The 23,092-nt window shown below is 41.3% G+C and overlaps 1 protein-coding gene across 2 annotated transcripts; it reads right to left on the minus strand.

The window, feature by feature from the left end:
• Positions 1–4,607: 4,607 nt before the first annotated feature.
• Positions 4,608–20,232, minus strand: LOC125265245. 2 transcript variants are annotated; one of them, XM_048185360.1, is made up of 4 exons: positions 19,714–20,232; positions 7,558–7,656; positions 6,921–7,128; positions 4,608–5,375 (listed from the first exon to the last, which is right to left on the minus strand). In XM_048185360.1, the coding sequence occupies exons 2-4, from the start codon at positions 7,572–7,574 to the stop codon at positions 4,911–4,913; spliced, it is 690 nt and encodes a 229-aa protein (XP_048041317.1). In that variant the 5' UTR covers positions 7,575–7,656; positions 19,714–20,232; the 3' UTR covers positions 4,608–4,910. The 2 variants fall into 2 exon arrangements, with proteins under 2 accessions (XP_048041317.1, XP_048041319.1); XM_048185362.1 differs by lacking the exon at positions 19,714–20,232 and having other exon boundaries at positions 7,558–7,979.
• Between the last annotated feature and the right edge of the window lie 2,860 nt (positions 20,233–23,092).

The raw sequence follows: 23,092 nt of genomic DNA on the forward strand, positions 1-23,092 counted from the left end.
CATTTTAAAGTGAACTAATCCTTTAAGTGTGTTAAGTAATATAGTCATAAACTTTATAGTCAAGATTTGGGAAATTTAAGAATCAGACACAGATAGGCAACCTTATCAGTTGACGTTATTCATTCATATAGCCTAGTGCAGTGGTTCTCAAACCTGTCCTGGAGTACCACCAGCCCTGCACATTTTGTATGTCTCCCTATATCTGACTCACCTATTTCAGGTATAGAGAGTATGCATCGACGTCACTTTCCCGCCGGAACGCTCTCCCTCAGCTGGACTGTTACCCCTTTTCCACCAAGGCAGTTTGAGTGCTGGTTCGGAGCCAGAGCCTAATTTCAAATCAGTTCTTTGTCTTTCGACACCCAAAGCACCAGCTCCGAACCAGGAAAAGTGGTTCATAAGTAGCACCAAAACATTGCTGGGCTAGAATTAAGAACCGCTTGCGTCAGGGGCTGGGGGCGGGGTTACCGTGACCAACAAGAAACTTGTGACTGCCATTTTTGAAATCTAATCGAGCTAATAGCAGCTCGATTGTAATCTCTGTCTATATACAAATTATAGCGAGCCATGTTTGGATGCCGATGTAGGTTCACAAAGCCATAAGCATCAATAGTAGCGAAGCATCCGCCATTGTTGATGGAAGGCTTGTTCGAGATGCATCAGAGCAGCGCGGACCGATTCAGCGGGTGACATCGGAGTGCCGCGGATCCACGGGAGCATTTGTAGAGCATACGACTCCTTGTGCTTTTGGATCGTTCTTGTGGTGCTTTGATGTCATGGGCCGATCGCTCTGCAAGAAGCCGATGCATCCCGAACAAGCCTGGTGTGTTTGTGTTTGGCGCTGCAGCACTAGCTTTGCTGTGAAATATGAGACGTATACAGTGACGTAAGACCTGGCTCCGTGCTGGCTCTCTAGCCCGTGGAAAGGCAAACCGGTTCTTAGAAGGCTCGTCAGTTGAACCAACCCCGAACTGGCACTAGTACTAGCTCTGAACTAGCACCTGGTTCGTGCTGGTGGAAAGGGGATATATGTGGCAAAAGAACCTGCTGCGTGACTGGATTTAATAGGGGAAACTGCGAAAATGTGAGTAAAGCAAACAAATTACACTAAAGGTTGGACTCGAAAGTGTTTCTTACAACTTGTCAAATAAACCTAATCCATGGATATTGACATGCAGCCAGGAGTAGTGTTTCCTGACATTTATATGTGCCTGATTTGATACCGGGGAAATACATAAAGCAAATCTGCCTTTGAATATTTTATATAACTACAATATAGGCAGGTTTAAATCCAAGTAATCACTTATATTGTCAATGTTTATTTAAAAACACACAATTATGCAGAATATAAGATGGAAAATATTTAATTGATGATTTGTCAAAATAATATATAACAATACAATATATACGGTATGATTTTACCTCAAAATCCAACAATTTGACAAAATGATAAATGCAAATCCATGTTTATCTGCTGGAGTCGAGTTGTTTCTGTGAATTGCAGTGATCCATTTGATTCTTTTTTTCTGTAGCTTTCAGCAGTCTTTAAATATATACCTCAGGTTTTGTGTCAAAGCTATCTGTACAGTCAATCAAGTCAAGTCAAGTCACCTTTATTTATATAGCGCTTTTTACAATGTAGATTGTGTCAAAGCAGCTTTACATTGATAACTGGTACATTATTTTGGCTGCACAGCAGCTCTTAAAGAATAGTGTCAATGCAGGCAGATCAAAGCACTGTTGAATATCAAATGTCAAGTCAAATGTCAAGTGTCCCCAACTAAGCAAGCCAAAGGCGACAGCGGCAAGGAACCCAAACTCCAACAGGTGACATCAGGTGGCAAACAAGTGGCAAATAGGTGTTAAAATCGAGAAAAAAAAAAAAAAAAACCTTGGGAGAAACCAGGCTTAGTCGGGGGGCCAGTTCTCCTCTGGCGAACAGTGCTTTGTTACGACTCAGGATGCTATCATAAGTCCGATAGGATCGCAACATTCAAAGAATTTATTTCAGTTCCATCCAGTTGAGGATCGTATTTATCACGCCGGTATGGACGGTTGTTGAGGAGCTGCGCTACTGGTTGTCATGTTGATGAGGCCTTCAGAGTGGATGATCTAGTTGACTCAATCTCTGCTGATACTTCAGGGCTGCGTTGTGGTCGTGTCAAGGTGCAGGTCCTTGGTCTCACCTGGATACAGCCTGGATCCGGTTGACTACGGTAAACCTCGGGATAAACAGAAAGACTAATATTAGCGTAGATGCCATTCTTCTTCCGATGTAACGAGTACATCTGGTGTTATATGAAGTGTTCCCGGTTCCGGCTGACCTAATTTATGCAGCCTAATAATCCTTTAACGGATTTGAAAATATAAATTGATAATGTGTTATGTGTATGCCAGGATAAAGAGATGCATTTTTAGTCTAGATTTAAACTGACAGAGTGTGTCTGCTTCCTGAACAATGCTAGGAAGATTATTCCAGAGTTTAGGTGCCAAATAGGAGAAGGATCTACTGCCTGCGGTTGATTTTGATATTCTAGGTATTATCAGCTGGCCTGAATTCTGAGATCGCAATAGACGTGAAGGACTATAATGCTTTAAGAGCTCACTCAGGTACTGGGGAGCTAAACCATTTAGTGCTTTATAAGTAATTAGCAAGATTTTAAAATCTATACAATGTTTAACAGGAAGCCAATGCAGTGTTGACAGAACTGGGCTAATATGGTCATACTTCCTAGTTCTAGTAAGAACTCTAGCTGCTGCATTTTGTACCAGCTGTAGTTTATTTATCAGGGGAGCAGAACAACCACCCAGTAAAGCGTTACAGTAATCTAGCCTTGAGGTCATGAACGCATGAACTAACTGTTCTGCATTTTTCATTGAGAGCATATGTCGTAGTTTAGATATATTTTTAAGATGGAAGAATGCAGTTTTACAGATGCTAGAAACATGGCCTTCAAATTAAAGATTGGTATTGAAGACCACACCCAGGTTCCTAACTGACGACGAAGACTTAACAGAGCAGCCATCAAGTGTTAGACAGTATTCTAAGTTATTATGTGAAGAAGTTTTTGGTCCAAAAATTAGAATCTCTGTTTTTTCTGAATTTAGTAGTAGGAAATTACTGGTCATCCAATTTTTTATATCAGCTATGCATTCCGTTAATTTTGTGAATTGGTAAGTTTCGTCAGGGCGCGAAGAAATATAGAGCTGAGTATCATCAGTGTAACAGTGAAAACTAACGCCATGCTTCTTAATGATATCTCCCAAGGGTAGCATGTACAGAGTGAAAAGCAACGGTCCTAGTACTGAGCCTTGCGGTACTCCATATTGAACTTGTGATCATTATGACATTTCTTTGTTTACTACTACAAACTGATAACGGTCAGATAAGTATGATTTGAACCATGACAATTCAATTCCACTAATGGCAACATAATTTTCAAGTCTATTTAAAAGAATATTGTGATCAATACTGTCAAATGCAGCACTAAGATACTGCCTTTTCAAGTATTTTTGACAGAAAAGTGAGATTTGAGATCGGCCTGTAATTTACTAATTCTCTAGGATCAAGTTGTGTTTTTTTAAAAAGAAGTTTAATAATAGCCAGCTTAAAAGTTTTTGGTATGTATCCTAGCGATAAAGATGAATTGACGATATTAAGAAGAGGATCTATGGCCTCTGGAAGCATCTCTTTCAATAGCTTACTCGGTATAGGGTCTAACATACATTTTGTTGATTTTGATGATTTAACAAATTTAGACAATTCTTCCTCTCCTAAAGCAGTAAATGAATTGAATTTTTCCTCAGGGACACTACAATGCACTGTCTGACGTGATACTATAGTAGACGGTTGCATGGTTATAATTTTTTCTCTAATATTATCATTCTTGCAAGTAAAGTTCATAAAGTCATTACTGCTGTGCTTTTTGGAAACATTAGAAGTTGAAGCTTTATTTCTTGTTAATTTAGCCACTGTATCAAATAAATACCTAGGGTTGTGTTTATTTTCTTCTAAAAGTTTTGAAAAATATGCTGATCTAGCAGTTGTTAAGGCCTTTCTGTACTCAATCATTCTCTCTCTCCATGAAATGCAAAATACTTCTAGTTTTGTTTTCTTCCAGCTGCGCTCCATTTTTCTGGCTGCTACCTTTAGGGCCCGAGTGCTCATTGAACAATGGCATTGGATTAATTTCCTTAATCTTTCTTAAACGCAAAGGAGCAACTGAGTCTAATGTGCTGGAAAAGACAGAGGCAATAGTTTCTGTTGCAACATTGAGGTCTTCTAAGCTGTCTGGTATGCTAAGGCGATGAAACTGATTAGGAAGATTATTGGTAACACTTTACAATATGTGTGCACTAATAAGCATTAATTCATGCTTAACTAATGCACAGATAATACTGAATTAATGTATAACTCATGATTATCTAAGCTATTCATTAATGATTGCCACATTATCAACTAATAAAGAGTCTGTCTGGTTAATATATTAGTTCATATATGAATTGTTATCAATTAAATATGTCATTGTGGATTAATTACCTAATAGCTTATTTTATTAACTAATAGTGTTAATTAAGTTGTTAATTACCACAGTGAGCCAAAGCCTTGTATTTCAACTTCCAGGCAAAACAGATAAAGTAATATGCATTAATACATGATTAATTACTGCATTATTTGTGCAAATACATGTGCAAATAACTATAATTACTAAATGATGAGTTAATAATGATGTGCCTCAACAAGTAAAGTCACAACATCATGATATATTCACAAACCATTAACTAATAATTAATTAATGACCATTACTTTGTTTATAAAAGCCATTTATTAAACGCAGATTTTTAAACATTGAAGCACTTTCCAAAAACATGTTTCCATAACATTACATTGTGCGTTTTGAGGTAAACTACTACACAGGATAGTGCTGGCGAATGTCTTTGAACAGTCTACCAAGGGGACCTTGGCTATGTTTGTCAGCCAGCCAGTGAGTCCATTCAATGACTGAGAGGTGTTGCTTCAGGATTTTTTCTGTTCTGTTTCCTCTAAGTCTCCAAATAGTAGATTTGTACTTCAACCATGCTCTCTCGAGATGCTGGGTGTGGGCTCCACTGTGGGGATCCACAAACCACTGTCTGTGATTGACTCTAAAGTGAGTGTAGCCCATGGCACCTAATGCACCTCTATAAGCTCTCCATTCATCACTTATAATGGTGGTTCCAGGTCGCACATGCTTAACCACAATTGGTACAAGATTCTGCCTTCCTCTTCTCTTTACAAGCCATAAGACTGGATGTCGTCGCTCATCCTTTACTCCTAGTATACCAAAGACCCACTTTTTTCGTCTCCAAGTTGCGGTTGCCCTCCCTCTGCCATACTGTAAAAAAAAGTTATATTATAAAGTTATAAATTATATCATATTGGGTCTACAAAGACATGACACACACAAAAATCACTCAAAAATCATATGCATGTTTAGTATGCCAGTAATGGATCAACATATGTATTATATACTATTAATTACAAACAAAAAAAATTGTCTCTGCTGTCATTTGCTCTAAGTTTGCAGAAGTTAGTATTAAAAATGGGAGCAAATGCAGTTACCATAGATAATAATGAGAATTGAGAACAGTTAAACAAAAACTGATTTAATACACAAAAGTGATTATTAAAATACAATGAATCAAATTTAAAGCACAACCTACAATTTCCTAAATTTTGAGGTCACTGCTTAAAGTTATTCAAACAGGAGTGAAAGCACAGTTTTAAGCATATTTATAGGCAATGTTAGTTAAACATATTGTGAACCATGGTATAGATGATATAGACACTTATCAAAATTAAAGAACACTTTCAGATAACTTCCAGTTATTGGTATTAATCTGGTACCCGGTGCTAATTTTACAGTATCTGACAAAGCCTATTTAACTGGCAGTCTAACTTTCCAGCTTTCACTGACATTGCAAGATGGTGAACCATTCTAAAGTGACAGCAAGTTGTCCAGATGAAGGCCAAAGGGATGACCCTTTCAGCCATAGAAAGAATAGTTGGTAATTCCAGTTGGTCAATATTGCATCTTTACAATGTCACAAACTCATTCAAGTCCCCCAAAAAGGCTGGTCGCCCACGAAAGACAAATGCACAAGAGGACAGGATAAAGAGAATCTCAATGGGCAATCAGATCAACACTGCAGCTGGAAATGCTCGCCGGTTAAGCTCTGAACAGGGTAAGGATCTACCTCGGCATACAGTTTCTCGACATTTAAGAGAATTTGGACTGAAAGCCCACTCTGCAGTAAACAAACCTCTCATCAACAGGCTAGACTAACTTTTGCTGAGGAGCATGTTGTGTGGACAGAGGAGAACTGTCCCAAAGTTCACTTAATCTGAAAACATTGAAATAATGAAATGGCCAGTCCAGAGTCCTGGTGACAAAGTTATGGCTAAGAAACCCATTACAGTAAGCAAACTGTGGAAGAGACTGGAAGAAGAGTAGGGAAAGAACAGAGAGAGCAGAGACTGGCCTCAGATGTGCTGAAGTCATTCAAAGTAAGGGTCTGTACACTTCCTACTAATGTTTGACTGCTGCCTGTAACCTTTAGAAATTTCAAATGTAATCTTTCTTTGTCCTACAATCATTGTGGTTCTCTAATTTTGTGGAAAACAAAATTTTTGTGTTTTCCACAAAATGAAGCTTTTTGTTGAAGTGCTTTGGTTATTTTGTAAAACACTGTTCTACTAGCATGGCCACAACTAAAATTCCTTCAAATTTTGAACAAAGAAGAACATTATTTCTGAAAAAATCAAGTGTTCATAAATTGTTCTCTAGTTTTGATCTCCACTGTAGGTTACTACTTTGTGACTTCACAAAGTGAATATTTTCATAATAGACAGAACACTGTGCTGTCATCCTTTAACTCACCTTACGTTTATGACGAAAGCTTCTTTCATCAATAACAGCAAATTCTCTGGGATGTCCAATAATTTGCCCACTTCTTCGTGTATGGCGCCTCATAGCACCCCTGCAAACCTTTCTTAATGCTGCAGCCATCTTGGACATAGTTCGGGAACTTCTTGCAATTCCATCTTGCTTCATGTCGATTTGTCTGAGGTGCAAGCCCTGAGAAAACCTGGTAATAAATAGTAAATAAGTGCATAGCTTAGTTATTTTTCATATTACTGACTGCTTCACTTAACATGCCCAGAAGCTACGGGGTGTTTTAAATACACACACACAAAAATGATGTTGTATATTTAATCCGGTATGGATATTCCAGGACTCACATGAGTCATGACAGGTAAAAGAGAATCAACTAAAAGGTAACACAACTATAATCATAAGCACATCTACATTGCATTAGAATGCAATTTGTTTTGTTGTAATTGGAAAAATGCAATCCTAGATGTATTACATTTTTTTTTTTTTTTTTTTTTGGTCAGTGTTCCAGTAATTTTATTTACTTATTTATTAATTGATTCATTGCTACAAGTTAGTCCCTAAACCAGGTCAATGTGTAGCCTACTGAAGACCACATGGGTTGGGAAAAGTGTTGACTTACCGGTAAATAAATGTCATCCATGAAGACAGGGATTTTTTTGAATTCTGAGAGACAGTCCTACTGCATTTTCTGCCTCTGTGGCTTTGATGTCTGTATTCCCTGGATAAATCATAAGGAAATGTTAAATCAGTGTTAAATAATAATATCTAGATACATCATCTGTACTTTAAATATAATTAAAAGTATTTATTTCTCTGTGACCATTTCTATTATGTAATAGCCAATACAAAATGTATAGCATTGTGAATGTTTATATGGTTGTTAATGAATAATACACTAAATATAATTTTGGCTTTAATAAGATTTTCCCAATAAATATGCAGGAATAAACCTATGTCCTCCATGATTCCTGTGCATTCTAACAACAAAGCACTTGAATGCAACAAACTCACATTCATGATTTTTAAAGTGGGAATTAGAAAATGTCTGATAGCATGTGAAGGCAACATACTTGCATCGCAAGTATGTGTTAAATGTGTTAACTTGCGTGTTATATAATTTTCTGTCGCTATGTGGGCGCACAGTTTTTTCTGTATTTTGGTCAAATTATCATGTTATAAAAGATAACACTTAAGATGCCACTGGATGTGAAAACAAACAACATATGCTAGACTAAGACACTCTTCTCCATTTCTTAAATACAAAAAAAAAAACACCATCTTTTATAAATATAGTATTTCTTGAGTAAAGAAAACGCTGTATTTATTCAAACAGCAGTCTTTATTTACCTTCAGACTGCAAACAAGCTGAGATGCTCAAACCACGTGCAGCACATAGTGGCAGGTGGAGTAAGTTTGAGGAGCCAATGGAGTTATGAGGTTTAGGAGCAAGCTCTCTTTACCACGTTTCATTGGTTAAATATTTGCATAAAAAATGAAAAGTAATGAAATAGAGATACGACTGCGACTGTATTCTAGTATTAGTTTCTAAAGCAATACATCCATTTTAGATCATTTAAGCAGGGTTTTTTATTAGAGTGAAAGAATATTACAATTTTAAAAAATTACATTATTCTCTTCGTAACTGCCAATTTTTGTAAAATTGGAAAATAGTTCACTACTGTCATGATCACAGTCTGCTCCTGTCAGTTCCCGGACTACACTTCCCACAATCCTCCCTGCCAGTCACATGTTCACTCCACACCTATCACCTGTCGCCACATACAGCCATGCACACACTCCTCACTAATCACCACACCCAGCTGCAGCTTGTTACCTGGACTATAAAAGGACTCTCACTCACACCATCCGATCGCGAAGTCTTGATTACCCTGTGTGTCAATTCTAAGCGTTTCCCTGTGTTTATCCTGTTTCCCTGTCTGTTCCTGTTCCTGCCTGTTCCTGTTCCTGCCTTTGACCCTTGCCTTGCCATCCTGTTCTGTGAATGTTATCTGCCTGCCTCGATCTACTGCCTGTACCCTGACTACGATTCTGCCTAGCCCTTGCTGTTCCTGTTTGCCCCTGCTTAGACCCTGCCTGTACGACCACGCTTACCACTGTAAATAAAAGCTTGCATATGGATCTTACCATGAGTCCCGCTACGTTACAGAAGACTTCGCCACCACCACGATCCAGCAGCTTTTCTGATGAACACTGGTCTGGTAGGAACTTTGCATTTTTGTTATTAGAGCTCAAGCAGGGCTCACGATTGCTGGAGAATTACATTGAGGAATACTTGGACATTGCATATTGTTCAGACCTGCCGGACTGTGTGCTCATAGACTTTTTCTGTGAAGGCGTTAATCAGCCACTCAAGTCACAGCTGATTCGTGAGGGACCCCGTTCTTCACTTAGTCGTTTTCTGGATTATGCTCTATTGACTGTTGGTTCTCTGTTTACTGTGGGTGTCGCGGAGGAACGCGATTCCTCGTCTGGTTGTGTAATGGCCGCCGCGCCAGTTGACACTCACAAAATGGCAGTTACCACAATAACAGAACCAAGTCACGTCTTCGCTGATCGCCCAGAGCCACGTCACGCCTTCGCTGATCGCCCAGAGCAACGGCACGTCTCCGCTGATCGCCCAGAGCAACGGCACGTCTCCGCTGATCGCCCAGAGCAACGTCACGTCTCCGCTGATCGCCCAGAGCAACGTCACGTCTCCGCTGATCGCCCAGAGCAACGTCACGTCTCCGCTGATCGCCCAGAGCAACGTCACGTCTCCGCTGATCGCCCAGAGCAACGTCACGTCTCCGCTGATCGCCCAGAGCAACGCCACTTCTCCGCTGATCGCCCAGAGTCACGTCACGTCTCTAGATCAGTCAGGGAGCGGAGAGGGTTGCGTTCCAGCATGAATGATCCTCCAATGACTACAGCACGAGCGGCTGGCATTCCGAAACCCACGCCGGCCGCTTCGCTCTCAAGCCAGCCGGCCGCTTCGCTCTCAAGCCAGCCGGCCGCTTCGCTCTCAAGCCCGGCGGCCGCTTCGCACTCAAGCCCGTCTGTTTCAACGCTCTCAAATTCGTCTGTTTCAACGCTCTCAAGTTCGTCTGTTTCAACGCTCTCAAGTTCGTCTATTGCAACGCTCTCAAGTTCGCCGGTTGCTATGGACTCATGTTCGCCGGGTGCAACGCAGTCAAGTTCACCGGTTGCGACGCACTCAAACGCCCTGGACGCGATGGACAAGATGGCTGCTTTGTCAGTGCCTACGGGCAAGATGGCCGCCCCTTCGGTGCTCGCGGAGGTAGGGGGTGTTCCAGCCATTGAGTCCGCTCCAGGACCCGCTTCAGTCAGTAAGTCCGCTCCAGAATCCGCTCCAGCCAGTGAGTCTGCTCCAGTCCCGCATGCGCTTCCTGTCAGTCCCGTCATGGCCAGAAGGACTGTGTTCGCGTTCTATGTTCTGGCTGTTTTGCGGGCCTGGAGAATGCACTCAGGCTCCTTTGACCATGGACCAGTCTGTCAGTCCGAGCCCGCTGCCATCCCGGAGCAGCCCGAGCCCGCTGCCGTCCCGGAGCAGCCCGAGCCCGCTGCCGTCCCGGAGCAGCCCGAGCCCGCTGCCGTCCCGGAGCAGCCCGAGCCCGCTGCCGTCCCGGAGCTGTCCGCTCTCCCTGACACGGCCACGGAGGCCGTCACCGAGCTGCCCACTCTCCCTGACACGGCCACGGAGGCCGTCACCGAGCTGCCCGCTCTCCCTGACACGGCCACGGAGGCCGTCACCGAGCTGCCCGCTCTCCCTGATACGGCCACAGAGCATCCCTGGTCGGCCCTGACACCACCGCCCAGGCCATTTGTCCTGCCGCTGCCGCTCAGGCCATCTGCCCTGCTGGCGCCACCCGAGCTCCTTGCCCATGAACCCGCCAATGCCTCCGTTGATTTCCCCAAGAACTTTTTGGGGGGGGGCAGTATACCTAGGGGTGGGGAGCTTGTGTCATCTATGGACTCTGTCCCGCAGTGGCCGTCCAAACCATCTGACCTGCCGTGGTTGCCCGAACCACCTGACCTGCCGTGGCTGCCCAAGCTACCTGACCTGCCGTGGTTGCCCGAACCACCTGACCTGCCGTGGCTGCCCAAACCACCTGACCTGCCGTGGCTGCCCAAGCCACCTGACCTGCCGTGGCTGCCCAAGCCACCTGACCTGCCGTGGCTGCCCAAACCACCTGACCTGCCGTGGCTGCCCAAACCACCTGACCTGCCGTGGCTGCCCAAGCCACCTGACCTGCCGTGGCTGCCCAAGCCACCTGACCTGCCGTGGCTGCCCAAGCCACCTGACCTGCCGTGGCTGCCCAAGCCACCTGACCTGCCGTGGCTGCCCAAGCCACCTGACCTGCCGTGGCTGCCCAAGCCACCTGACCTGCCGTGGCTGCCCAAGCCACCTGACTTGCCGTGGCTCTCCGTGGCACCTGACCCGCCATGGCTGCCCGTGGCACCTGACCCGCCATGGTGGCCGAGTTCCTGGAACCTGCATTGGGGACCCTGTTCATGTCTGCATACCAGTCCCCAATGCACCCACCCCCCCTCCCTAGCTGTTCCGTTTACGTCGCGAGGACGCGCCTTCCGGGAGGGGGGCATTATGTCATGATCACAGTCTGCTCCTGTCAGTTCCCGGACTACACTTCCCACAATCCTCCCTGCCAGTCACATGTTCACTCCACACCTATCACCTGTCGCCACATACAGCCATGCACACACTCCTCACTAATCACCACACCCAGCTGCAGCTTGTTACCTGGACTATAAAAGGACTCTCACTCACACCATCCGATCGCGAAGTCTTGATTACCCTGTGTGTCAATTCTAAGCGTTTCCCTGTGTTTATCCTGTTTCCCTGTCTGTTCCTGTTCCTGCCTTTGACCCTTGCCTTGCCATCCTGTTCTGTGAATGTTATCTGCCTGCCTCGATCTACTGCCTGTACCCTGACTACGATTCTGCCTAGCCCTTGCTGTTCCTGTTTGCCCCTGCTTAGACCCTGCCTGTACGACCACGCTTACCACTGTAAATAAAAGCTTGCATATGGATCTTACCATGAGTCCCGCTACGTTACAACTACAGTCTAACTGCTACAGGCTGCCTAATGTTACACCATATATTTAATTTTATGTTTTGTAAATGTTTTAATAATTTGTTTTAATGTAATGTTATGGAAACTTGTTTGGAAACATTACCTTAAAGTGTCAAATTTCTTGGTTTCTAAATGGACGGTTTGGCTTGATTGACAAACGCTATCGTTCGGCCACGATTTATATACCATCGTCGACCTGTCCTAAAACGTTAGCACACTGTGATCGATTGCTTGGAGATCGCGTGTTTCTCCGTTCGAGAGCGCATTTCCTCTTCTTCACATCTGCGACAAAACAGTTGATTATTTATGAACAAAAGCACACAGAAATGTGAAAATGGTCTCTTTTGAAAGGAAATATTCTAAGCTAAAAGATGATATATTGTGATTGATTGAAGCAGCCCTTACCCCTGTGCCAACGGCGCGCCTGCTGGTAGGCAGGAATAAATATTAAGGCTAATTTACTCATTAAAACCAAAGGTGTTCATCAGTGATTGTATATCAAGAGCAACGTTTTGTGCATTTGTTTTGTGCTTTTACCAGAACGAAACGCTCGATTGTCTGTGTGAAGACTGCACATGTGCACGAGCGCCAAGAGAACTGATAACAGCAGCAACGAGCACTGGCCATGATTTCAAAAACAACACATTCCAGCGGATAGATCGCCTCTTATTTAACACAGACCCTTATCGAATGGAGATGTTTCTTTCTTTTAGGTACAATTATTCGCTGAGTTTAAGCTAATTTTTGAGACGTTTCAGAAAGATTCTCGCAGAGAGACAGCTGAATGCGCACACTGTTTTTATTTATTTAAAATAAGTTTTTATAAGCTGTCGACCCCAAAAAACGAATGTTTAAGGACACAAAAGTGGATACAGGCAGTGAGACAGAGCGCAAGGGGTCATATTACTATAAGAAATGCATTGGAGGGGGTCGTAATCGGTGACAACATATGCTAAACAAACCAACAAAAACAAACCATTCATTATTTTTAACCATGTCAAAGAATTATTTCACCTGTCGCTGATTACGTTCCCCTCCAATGCATTTCGCGGAGGCGTGCCCCCGTTTCTTGACTCCACCCCCACGTCAAACCAGTGCCATAAAGAGATCTGCACAGAAAAGTGCAGCGCAAAGGAAAACCGGTATTGTGAGAGCACGCTTGACTGAAACGCAGAATAAAATGAGCGTTGCAAATGATTTAGTAGGTTTGAGCATGAAAAATATGTGGCAAAGATAAAATAGGATTACAGCTGTCATTGATTTTTGTAATTGATTATATTTTTATTTTTGCACTACGTTATTTTATTTTGCAATTTATTATTTTTGTTTGCAAAACTTATTTTTTTCTGCTCAATACTTTATTTTTCCTTTGCAATTCTTTATTATTGTTTGCAAAACATTTTTTTTATTGCTCATTTCTTTTTTTTTTTTGTTTTGCAAAACTTTATTTTTGTGCAAAACTTTAAGGCATTAATTTGACTCCATAGAGTTCAGTTCTAAAAAAAAAAAGCAAAGGCTACATATAAATTGGTGAATCTGCGACGGGGCCCATCATAGGGTGGGGGGGCCCCCACACACCGCGGGAGCTGCGGGGGTGTCCCGTACGCCCATGCGTGCATACCCTCTATTGCAGTCTCTACTAATGAGCTCATGAGTTGAATCAGGTGTGATAGATGAGTGAGACATACAAAATGCAGGGCTGGTGGTGGTACTCCAGGACAGGTTTGAAAACCACTGGCCTAGTGAATTCAGTAGTGAGCACAATGCACTTCACTGATAAAGCTTATTAAGTATTTAAGCTAATAAGTTTAGGGGATACAGAATATAGAAATGCAGGAAGTATATATAGGAAGTATATCAAAATATGCAGAAATATACAGAAGTACACAAAAAAAAAAAAAAAAAAAAAAAAAGAATTGGAGTGCAAAACATTGCAGTCAAAAATCAGATCAAATAAACAAATGCACTGAATTTTGCTTGCATGTGTAACATGCAGATAGATAAGGATCACTAACAAATAAAACACTGGACTAAATTTGTCACTTTGTGATTTTCAGAGCTGTCAGGTTTATACTGACTCTTCAACGGCAAACTCCTCAGAAACACAGAGACACGTCAATAGATGTGCTCTCAACAGAGCCGTCACCACACGCACTCTACAATCAAAGCTATCCAATCAGACTCACTCATTCCGCTTGTCACTCATGCTCAGTTTCGCCTGATTGGACGGCTGTGAGCTCATGCCGTTGGCACAATGGATGCAGTGGTGCGGCAGAGACAGACACCCGCGGCGGGTATCAGCGCGGCTTTTAATTGTGCTCCAAACTGCGTGAAATCGACATTTTCTGAGGCTTTTTGATCGGCTGTCAGATAGCGGCTCAGAAAGGGTGTGGCAGGGCGGAGCTTATCAGCAGGGGTTTGTGGGTAAAATGGACATGACTGTATGTCACTGAGCAATTATGCTTGTGAGAGTCAAACTGAGAGAATGTGTGTTTCAACAAGCCATCAGAACAGTAATTCTAATTGTTATTAGTTTGTTACCTTTTTTTGTCATTATTTTTTTCTGTGTAATGCAAGAGTAAACCACTCCAAAAAAGTAGTATTAGTCCATCTGACTTCTGTGCTTTACTCATATATAGTTACTCATAGATAGTTTTGTGTGACAAGAATGATAGAATTTTTTGTTTTTCACTGATAATCTTCCTCAATCCACTGAAGCTTACATCTTGTTCATGACCAGAATCAAAAATGGCACAGTGATGTATTCTTGCAAATGTATTAAAAATGTGACACATTTATTTTTATTTATTATTATTAATTTGGACAAATGTGGGCTGGATGCAAATGATCAGTAAATGGAAACTTAAATTCGGTCTGTTCCTCATGTGAAGCATCTTATGACAACAAAAGACTTATTTAGTTTAGTGTTGGACTATTGTTGTGGTACTTTTATGGTTCTTTTTAGTGTTATGGAACTTGATGTATGAAGAGAGCTGCAAAAAGATTCTTCAAAAATTTTACAGAAAAATTACATGAGTGAAGATGTTATAAAAATGTATTTTAAATGAAAGTATACCTTTATATAAAATTTATATTATATATTAATGTAAATTTTAAGAAACTGCTGATGCAAACTACACACATCCATTTTATACTTATTCAGAGAAATAAGTATTCTCAGTGGCAGCTATGTGTAGTGCGACATATCAATAATACAATAAGTAGTATAAATAGGCTACAATTGTGAAGCACTTTTAAAACCACAGTTTAATTTTCACAAAAACTGAACTTGTCCTCATCTTGTGTGTGTGTGTGTGTGTGTGTTTGAGAGAGAGAGAGAGAGAGAGATGGATGGATGGATGAGTATTTTCTCTCTCTCTCTCTTTCTGATAGGGAGTGTACCGTGTTTTGATGCTGGATTTGATAGATTTGTTTGTGGCCATATTCATTTGCTGTGGATCAGAAAGCTGACGGGCCGTAAAATGAAAATTTGCCTTCAGATTTTGGGAGCGCTGTGTGTCGCGCGCTGCTCTCACAGGATTACAGAAACACAACATGCTGCAGTCAAACACAATGCTTTGTGTTTGTCTCTGGCCGCTGCTCCACCACACATTCTGTTGTTCCCCTGAAATGTTCTATTATACTTTTATTGCTATTTTTCCTCCTAACATTAATATTTTAGAAACAGGCAAAGAAAAAACACTCAGAAATACACACAAAGCCAAAACAAGACAACCACTTAAACACAGGACACAATTACATAACTACTGCATAAATGCATAATAGCACAACACATGCACTACATGCATTATATTGGCAGCTGCAGTCTACAGGTGCTGAACGACAGTAAGCTCCATTCACGCTTCTCTCGCCTATGACTGGAGCGACAGTAATGGAAGAGCTGCTGCGAGAGATAATTAGATTAAATGAAAATGCATGTTGTCTGGGAGTGACGTCCTAAACATCTAATTAAAATGAATTTGCTGCAGAACAGGCGGGACAGACGCTGTCTTCTTAACAAATAACAGTGGCCAAAAACCACACAACTCAAGACAACGAAGGATGCAAAACATTCAGACAGCTGCTGAAAAGAGGCATTATTAAAATATTACATATATAAGGTACATATTCCACATAAAATAGGGTAAAACAAATTGAATAGAATTTTTTTTTTCTTTCCTATTGTGACGTATATCCGAGTGATGCAGAACAGGACTTATTGTGGGTGTTGCAAACTGAATAGGAGGATTGTTTCATGAAAATAAATAAATAAATAAATAAATAAATAAAATAGAATTGTTAATTTGGATTTCATGGTGACTTTAACATTCAGATGGCAATTCTACATGGAAAGCAAAAGACACATGACAACACAAAAACACCCAATGCAAAAATACTCTATTTCTGATGTCAAGATATAAAAGTCATCCATCCATTCATTCATCCCTGAAAGTAAACATGAAGTGAAAGTTGACTAAACTTTAGCATATAAATGTGTCCTTCATTTCCCGGACCACGAAGGTTAGAATATAGTGGATCCTTTGCAGTCTAGCCTATCCCAAGATTCATGGTGCGCCAAAGACCACTGGATTACACTTCTAAATGTAAGTATTAGGTTTCAACTGTAGTGATTTTACTTTCGCCCATCCAAGAATGCTAATTACTGTACTAATTGGTACTCACATCACCACTGACATTGTGATTTTTGGATAACGTTTCACTTAAGGTGTGGTTATGAGTACATCAGATGACCACAAGACTGTCTTCTGAGAGGTTGGATCTGCTGCTGGGAGAGGCCTTTTGGGGCTGCTGAAGATGATGCCCCAATGCAGAAATAGTTTTTTTTTTTTTTTTTTTTTTTTTTTCTGGGATGTCTAATTGTCGGAGAATGGATTTGAAGTGTTTTTGGAACCAAAAGCATGTAACTGGTTTGTTAGAGTCATCAATGATAGAGGTTCAAAAGGGGATTTAGCCTGATAGCTTCTAAATTGTAGGTAAGCAAAAACGGATTGGTATGCTCGGGAGAGCTCACACCGCTTTTTGACAGGAACAGCTCATGCATCTGATAGGTGAGCCCTACCGGCTGATGGTTAGGATACAGTGTGATTTGAAACAACTGAACGGGAGAGCCCAAGTAGCCTCCAGTGGGAGCAGCTCACGGCCTCGGGCAAGTGGACCCTACTGGGTATAATATGAAGTGTGCTCCTGTGGAAGTGGGAGGTAAGACCCTGCTGTGGCAGTGAAGTAGAAATATTTTCACTATTTGAGTGGAGTGATGGTGTTAATTGAGGCACACATGGTGAGCCTGTAGGTTTGAGAACCTGAGAACAAGCTGGAGCTAAAGAATTTAGCTGATAAGGGTTCACTGAGCTTCTTTGGTGTGGAAGCGATAAGATCGAATATACAAAAGCCTCCAGCGACCAGCCACTGAGAGTTTGAATCTGATGTTGGGAGAGGCCTTTTTGAACAGCTGGGGTTGCTGCATCTACAGTATGTGAAACGAAAGACTAGAAAAGTGATCTGGTGGGATGCTGAGCTGGGGTGGAAGATAGGCAGTCTGGGCCTGTGCCACTAGTGGAGGCAGCCTCATGCTAGGGTCCATGGTTGGAGATGTAGGCCAGGGACAAAAAGAGAGTTTGAGACTGATGACTGGGCCTAAGCCGCTAGTGTAGGCATCCTCAGGCTAGGGGCTGCTGAAGGAGCTGTAGGCCACTGGTAGGGGGAAAAAGGTTAGAAGCAGTGGGAGGAGGAGGAAGTGTTATCTGGGCCTGCGTAGCTAGGAGCTGCAGGCCATGGACAATGGGAGGGGTAGAGATGGCGGGATGAAATAGCTGAGACAGCTGAGCTTGCTTCACTAGCAGAGGCAACCTAACACTAGGGGGAAGGCGTTTGTCAAGAGGAGCGGACATTACTGAACAGGGTGTGGTGCCAGGAAAAGCAGTGATGTGTGGCTGAGCAGAGGGAGAATGAGGTGAACTAATAATTTCTCTTTCCGGTACAGACTGCATTATAGCCTATGGGGCTGTCACAGGATTAATGAATGACTTAAACCTAAACCGAAGACTTGAGAGGTGCTTCTCCATTCCAGTGCTGTGATGGGCTGTTGGCTTCAGATAGGGCACACACAGTGTGGCCCACACTTTTTTCCTCTGTGGAACTCATATGCATAAAGCACACAGTTGGAAGTCTTTAAAGTTTCTTTAAAGTTTTACCAATGCATTTCTCACTTTCCAAACCACCACCAGAATACCTCCAGAATATTCTAAACAAATAGAGTCCAAACAAGATGGAAAAAGATTGAACTGTCATGCATTCATTCATTTAAACCATCAACAGCTGAATTTGTGTAAGATGTCGCACTACAAATAGTTGTCACTGAGAATACTTATTTCTCTGAATATGTAATGACTGAGACAAATCAGACACATACTTATTTGTTACATTTAACAAATAATTTTTAAAGCCCACTCTTAGTAATGAAGCATCCCCTGAAAAGAGCCACAAGAACAGAAAAGGCCTCAATCACCAGGGCTACCATCAGATAAGATGGTTTTATTGCTGTGAAAAATATGGTCACGTGGAAAAGCAGAGGCCATGGGTAAGACCCATAGCACTTAAAACAGACTTTCCTGCATTAATTTATAGATGAACTGATCTATAAATGAACATGCATTTTTTTTTTTTTTTTTTTTTATGGTATTTTGTTTTATGCATATTTTATGATAGAATCAATGGTTAATGTAACTTCACCTATACCAAGTTTGAGGCCTACGAGTTTGTATTTTGAATATTTAAATGATCATGGATATGATATGCCGATACATGTTCAACATATTAGTATTGCAAGAATCTTTAATAGTTTCTTCATCAGCAACCAATCCAGTTACATATGCAAACAATCTGCTTGAGACTAAGGATCGTAAATGTTTCCCTCCAGGAGTTTAAGATAACACTGGCTCACTGACCTGTGGAGGTGGGACCTCCACATAGAGTTAAAAGGCACTGTCAGTGTGACCGCCCTCTCTTCTGTCTCTGACTGATTTCCTTCTCCTGGTTGCTCTGCATTGCCTCTCCGGCCCAGGGCCAACAGGCATCAACCAGTACTCAAGCTATGTGCTTACCCAGGAGAGAGAGAACGCTCTTCCAACTACAAGAGTCAAACTAACTATGCAAGTTTGTCAATTTAATGATTCCTGGTCTTGTTACACATGCTCTAAATGCTGTACATGCTAAGAAAGAATTATTTTTCTTTGGTCATGAAAAATACCCTTTTTTTAGAATTAATATTCAATACTGAGTGTTTGTTGGACAAATTGATTAATTATTTGTGATGTTAGTGTAGCTACATCAAGTTAATCTGATTAACAGTTCCAAATATTCATAATGAATCATAACAAGTTATGAACAATTATTAATATTTCCCCTTTGAGCTAATTTGCTACAAGTATGAAATGGATGTGTGTGCATCAGTTTTAAGGTTTCCAAATACAGTTATGAATGGATTTGGATGGATCATTGTGATCTCTCTATGTTTCACCCACTACTGCTGCATCCGGAGGTACTGGGGAATTTTTATGGCAGTCACAGAACAAGACCTTAGCAATTAGGTTGCATGTCGGGTGAAGTGCAGAAACTGCATGTGGACAAATGAGAGGTCCTTACCGGGCTTGGTTCCAGAGGTCTTCTTCTTGCCCTTTAAGAGGTGTCTGGCTGTTGTCCTAGTATCTTTATCTGATGGTGTTGGACAGTTTGTTTGTGTTAGTCCACCAAGATCCAATCAAAATGTAGCAAACCTTTGTCCACTGCTACTGACAGAGAGGGGTCCGGCCATAAACTGGGCCCTGGAATGTGCTGTTCACCACACAACTTAACTGAAAAGACAAACTTAACAGCTGTTCAAATGTTGATATATCTTAATAAGCAGCATTTTTATAGTTAGTTTACAGTAATGTACATAAATGGACCAAGGTGAACATATTCAGACAGGTTGTGAACCCTGTTCAGACAGATAACCTTCAAAAAAGTCCAGTACAAACATTACAAACAACGGCAGCTGTCATAGTTGCTAGGTGACAAGAGCAATCCACCTAGGCTAGACCATCCCATTTAACAATGCTCGGTTCAACCTTCCTGGGCTGTGTTCCAGTTAGTTTTTTTATGACCTTCCCTCACTACCTTCCCTCAGTCTCATTGACTCAGATGTACATCATTGCTTACTGTTGGGGATAAACAGTTTAGGACCCTTGAAACCAGATATTTTGAATAAAAACCGGGAGTCAAAGTTAAAAAAAAACAAAAAAAAACAATAATAAATTGAAGAAAAATTTAATGAAGAATAGTTTGCAGTTTCATCAGCAGAAGCCAGCTTCAAGTCTCACAAGGAGTTCGTAGGCCGCTCTGCGTACATTCACATTTCCACAACAATTATACTCTAACGGAGTCAACTAAATACGTCATTACTTCAGGTTAAATGATTGATTGGCTAAGAAAAATAGACAGATTTGGTAATCTTCCACACATGGACAGATAGTTAGAAGCACATCTCCATTCGTCACAATGTTGACAAGGGGGCTCTGGATTTAGGTACTGGATGTCCTTTTGGGGTCATGACATGGAGTCTGCTGGTCTCAAGCAGAGTGCCAGTTGTCCACCATACAAAGGACCTGCACAGAACACTTAGCGCACATACACAGATACATGTTTCACAGCTTCTTCAAGGCTGAAGTTGATCTGACCTCTGCTCTGAGCAGGAACTTTCCCAAAACATACTGATAACATATTCTTTTCTCTCAGTGAGAGGTACAGACAATATCTAAAATTATTTTCTAGTGTTTGAAAAAGGAAAATAAATGCTTTAACATACATTGAAGAAGTCATTCAAATAATTTAACAGAAAGATACATTTTGATTAATAACTTAAAAGATATTTATATATATATATATATATATATATATATATATATATATATATATATATATATATATATATATATATATATTGAAGCGGCAGTGGATTCCAGAATCCACACCTTCATTACGTTGCACGAGTGCCCACTACTGGCGGAACCTTTGCAATGGGCTGAATTGGAATGTCCTAAGCCCTTGATCACTTGAAATCTGCAATGGAGTTAATTTATTATTATTTTTTTTCCCCTTACAAAATTGTTTGATGCAGCATTCTATATGTATATATGTGTGTTTTAAATGTTTAAAAAATAATTAATATATCATAGAGTTGTTTGTGGTGGGGTAAATTAAACGCGATATGCGGTGACGTCATAATCGTGTTGCATTGTGGGTTATGGTTGCTGCCTGAAGTGTACATATGAAGTAGACTCGCTCCCTTGGTCAAAATCGAGGGAGCGAGGGTCTGTCCATATAAACTTCCCTCGTCCAGTTCATGAAGTGGAATGCACTTTAAAATGGCAGCAGGGATTCCCCCGAGGGGAAGTGCTTAGGGAAGTTCGCAAGTGCGTGTCTAAGGCTGCGTTCCAGTTCGTTTTTTAAATGCCCTTCCCTCGCTAACTTCCCTCAGTCTCGTTGACTCGGATGTACGTCATTGCTTACGTTGCAACTTTTTGAAGTTGATGTGTAAGAAAAGTTTAGATACAGATTAGAGTAATGTCATTAAACATTTAGATTACACACATTTTTAAAGAATAGAGCTTAATTGGCAAACACTTGCAGCCATAACACTTATATACAGCACCAGTATGATATAGTTGTGTTGGTTTTAGCTGGTTGAGTGAGTGTACAAGGTTGAGGAGGATAAAATTTTGTTTAGATATGAGTCTGTGTGATGTTGGTACACTGGTGACAACTGTAACACACATTTGTTGTCTTGTTTGTCCGATGTGAGTAGTATGTGTTGACGGGTCTTCAGGTGCGCTCATACACTGAGCGTCTAATAACCAATTATTCCCTCCACACACACCTGTGACCTGAGCAGAGTCTGACATCTGACACACAAAACACACTTTCCATCCATCTTCTGTGTTCATTCACTTCATCTGCCCATCTCTGCCGTGTCTGTCATCATGCCGTCAAGAGTTGCACCATTTGCTCCTGATACTTGAATCAGAGCCTGAATTCTCAGGACAGAAACTATAATTTTCTTAGTGTTTTTTTTTTTTTTTTTTTTTTTTTTTTAGATATATAATTAGGGCCGGAGAACCAATGGTGTGAGGATCCTATTGTAATTGCTCAGTCAATTCTTCTTCTTCTCCAAAATGAATCACATTTTTTAGGGCCTAAACATACTTAAAAACTCATGACACTTTGCACACATCAGAAGTGGTGAAATTTTACGTCTGATATGGGTTTCAGAATTAGGTGTGGCAAAATGGCTTGATAGCGCCACCTACAAAATTTCAATTACGCGCCGTTCGTGCTACGATTCACCTACAGATATGAAATTTGGTAGACACATGTTACACCCCAATACCTAAAAAAACCAGTCCCCGGGTTCAAAATCTGAAAACCCAACAGGAAGTGAGATATTTAGAATTTTCTCTGCAATTTTTTTGCAGTTTTTGCCATTTCCAGATGTTGTACTTTAACAGCCTCCTCCTAGAGATTTAATCAGATCAACATCATATTTGGTCAGTCTAATCTAAAGGCCTTGGCAATGTTAAATTGTGAAGATCTTGAGTTTTCATTGAAGGGCGTGACCGTGGCGGCCTGACAAATCTGATGTTTTGCCTTGAAAGAGGAAGCTGTTGTAACTCAGGTATACATTGTCCTATCTGAAGAGTCCTGACCTGAAGACATCTATATGCAGTTAGTCATAGCACCACGTGCTGGCAACAGGAAATGGCATGCTTTGCACTGTAATTCACTCCCAGAAACACATTTCAGTATGGCATGAAGTACCAAACATGCTAGAAACACGTTAAATCATGCAACACTTGGCTAAGTGCTAATGTATGCGATTAACACTACGAAAGTTGTTGTAACTCAGGCAAACAATGCCTGATCTGCTCCAAACTTCACGTTTGATATTAGTCCTGGCCTAAAGACATCTACATGGCAATATTCAGTA

This window comes from Megalobrama amblycephala, linkage group LG3, assembly GCF_018812025.1.
Source record: "Megalobrama amblycephala isolate DHTTF-2021 linkage group LG3, ASM1881202v1, whole genome shotgun sequence".
Lineage (NCBI taxonomy): Eukaryota > Metazoa > Chordata > Actinopteri > Cypriniformes > Xenocyprididae > Megalobrama > Megalobrama amblycephala.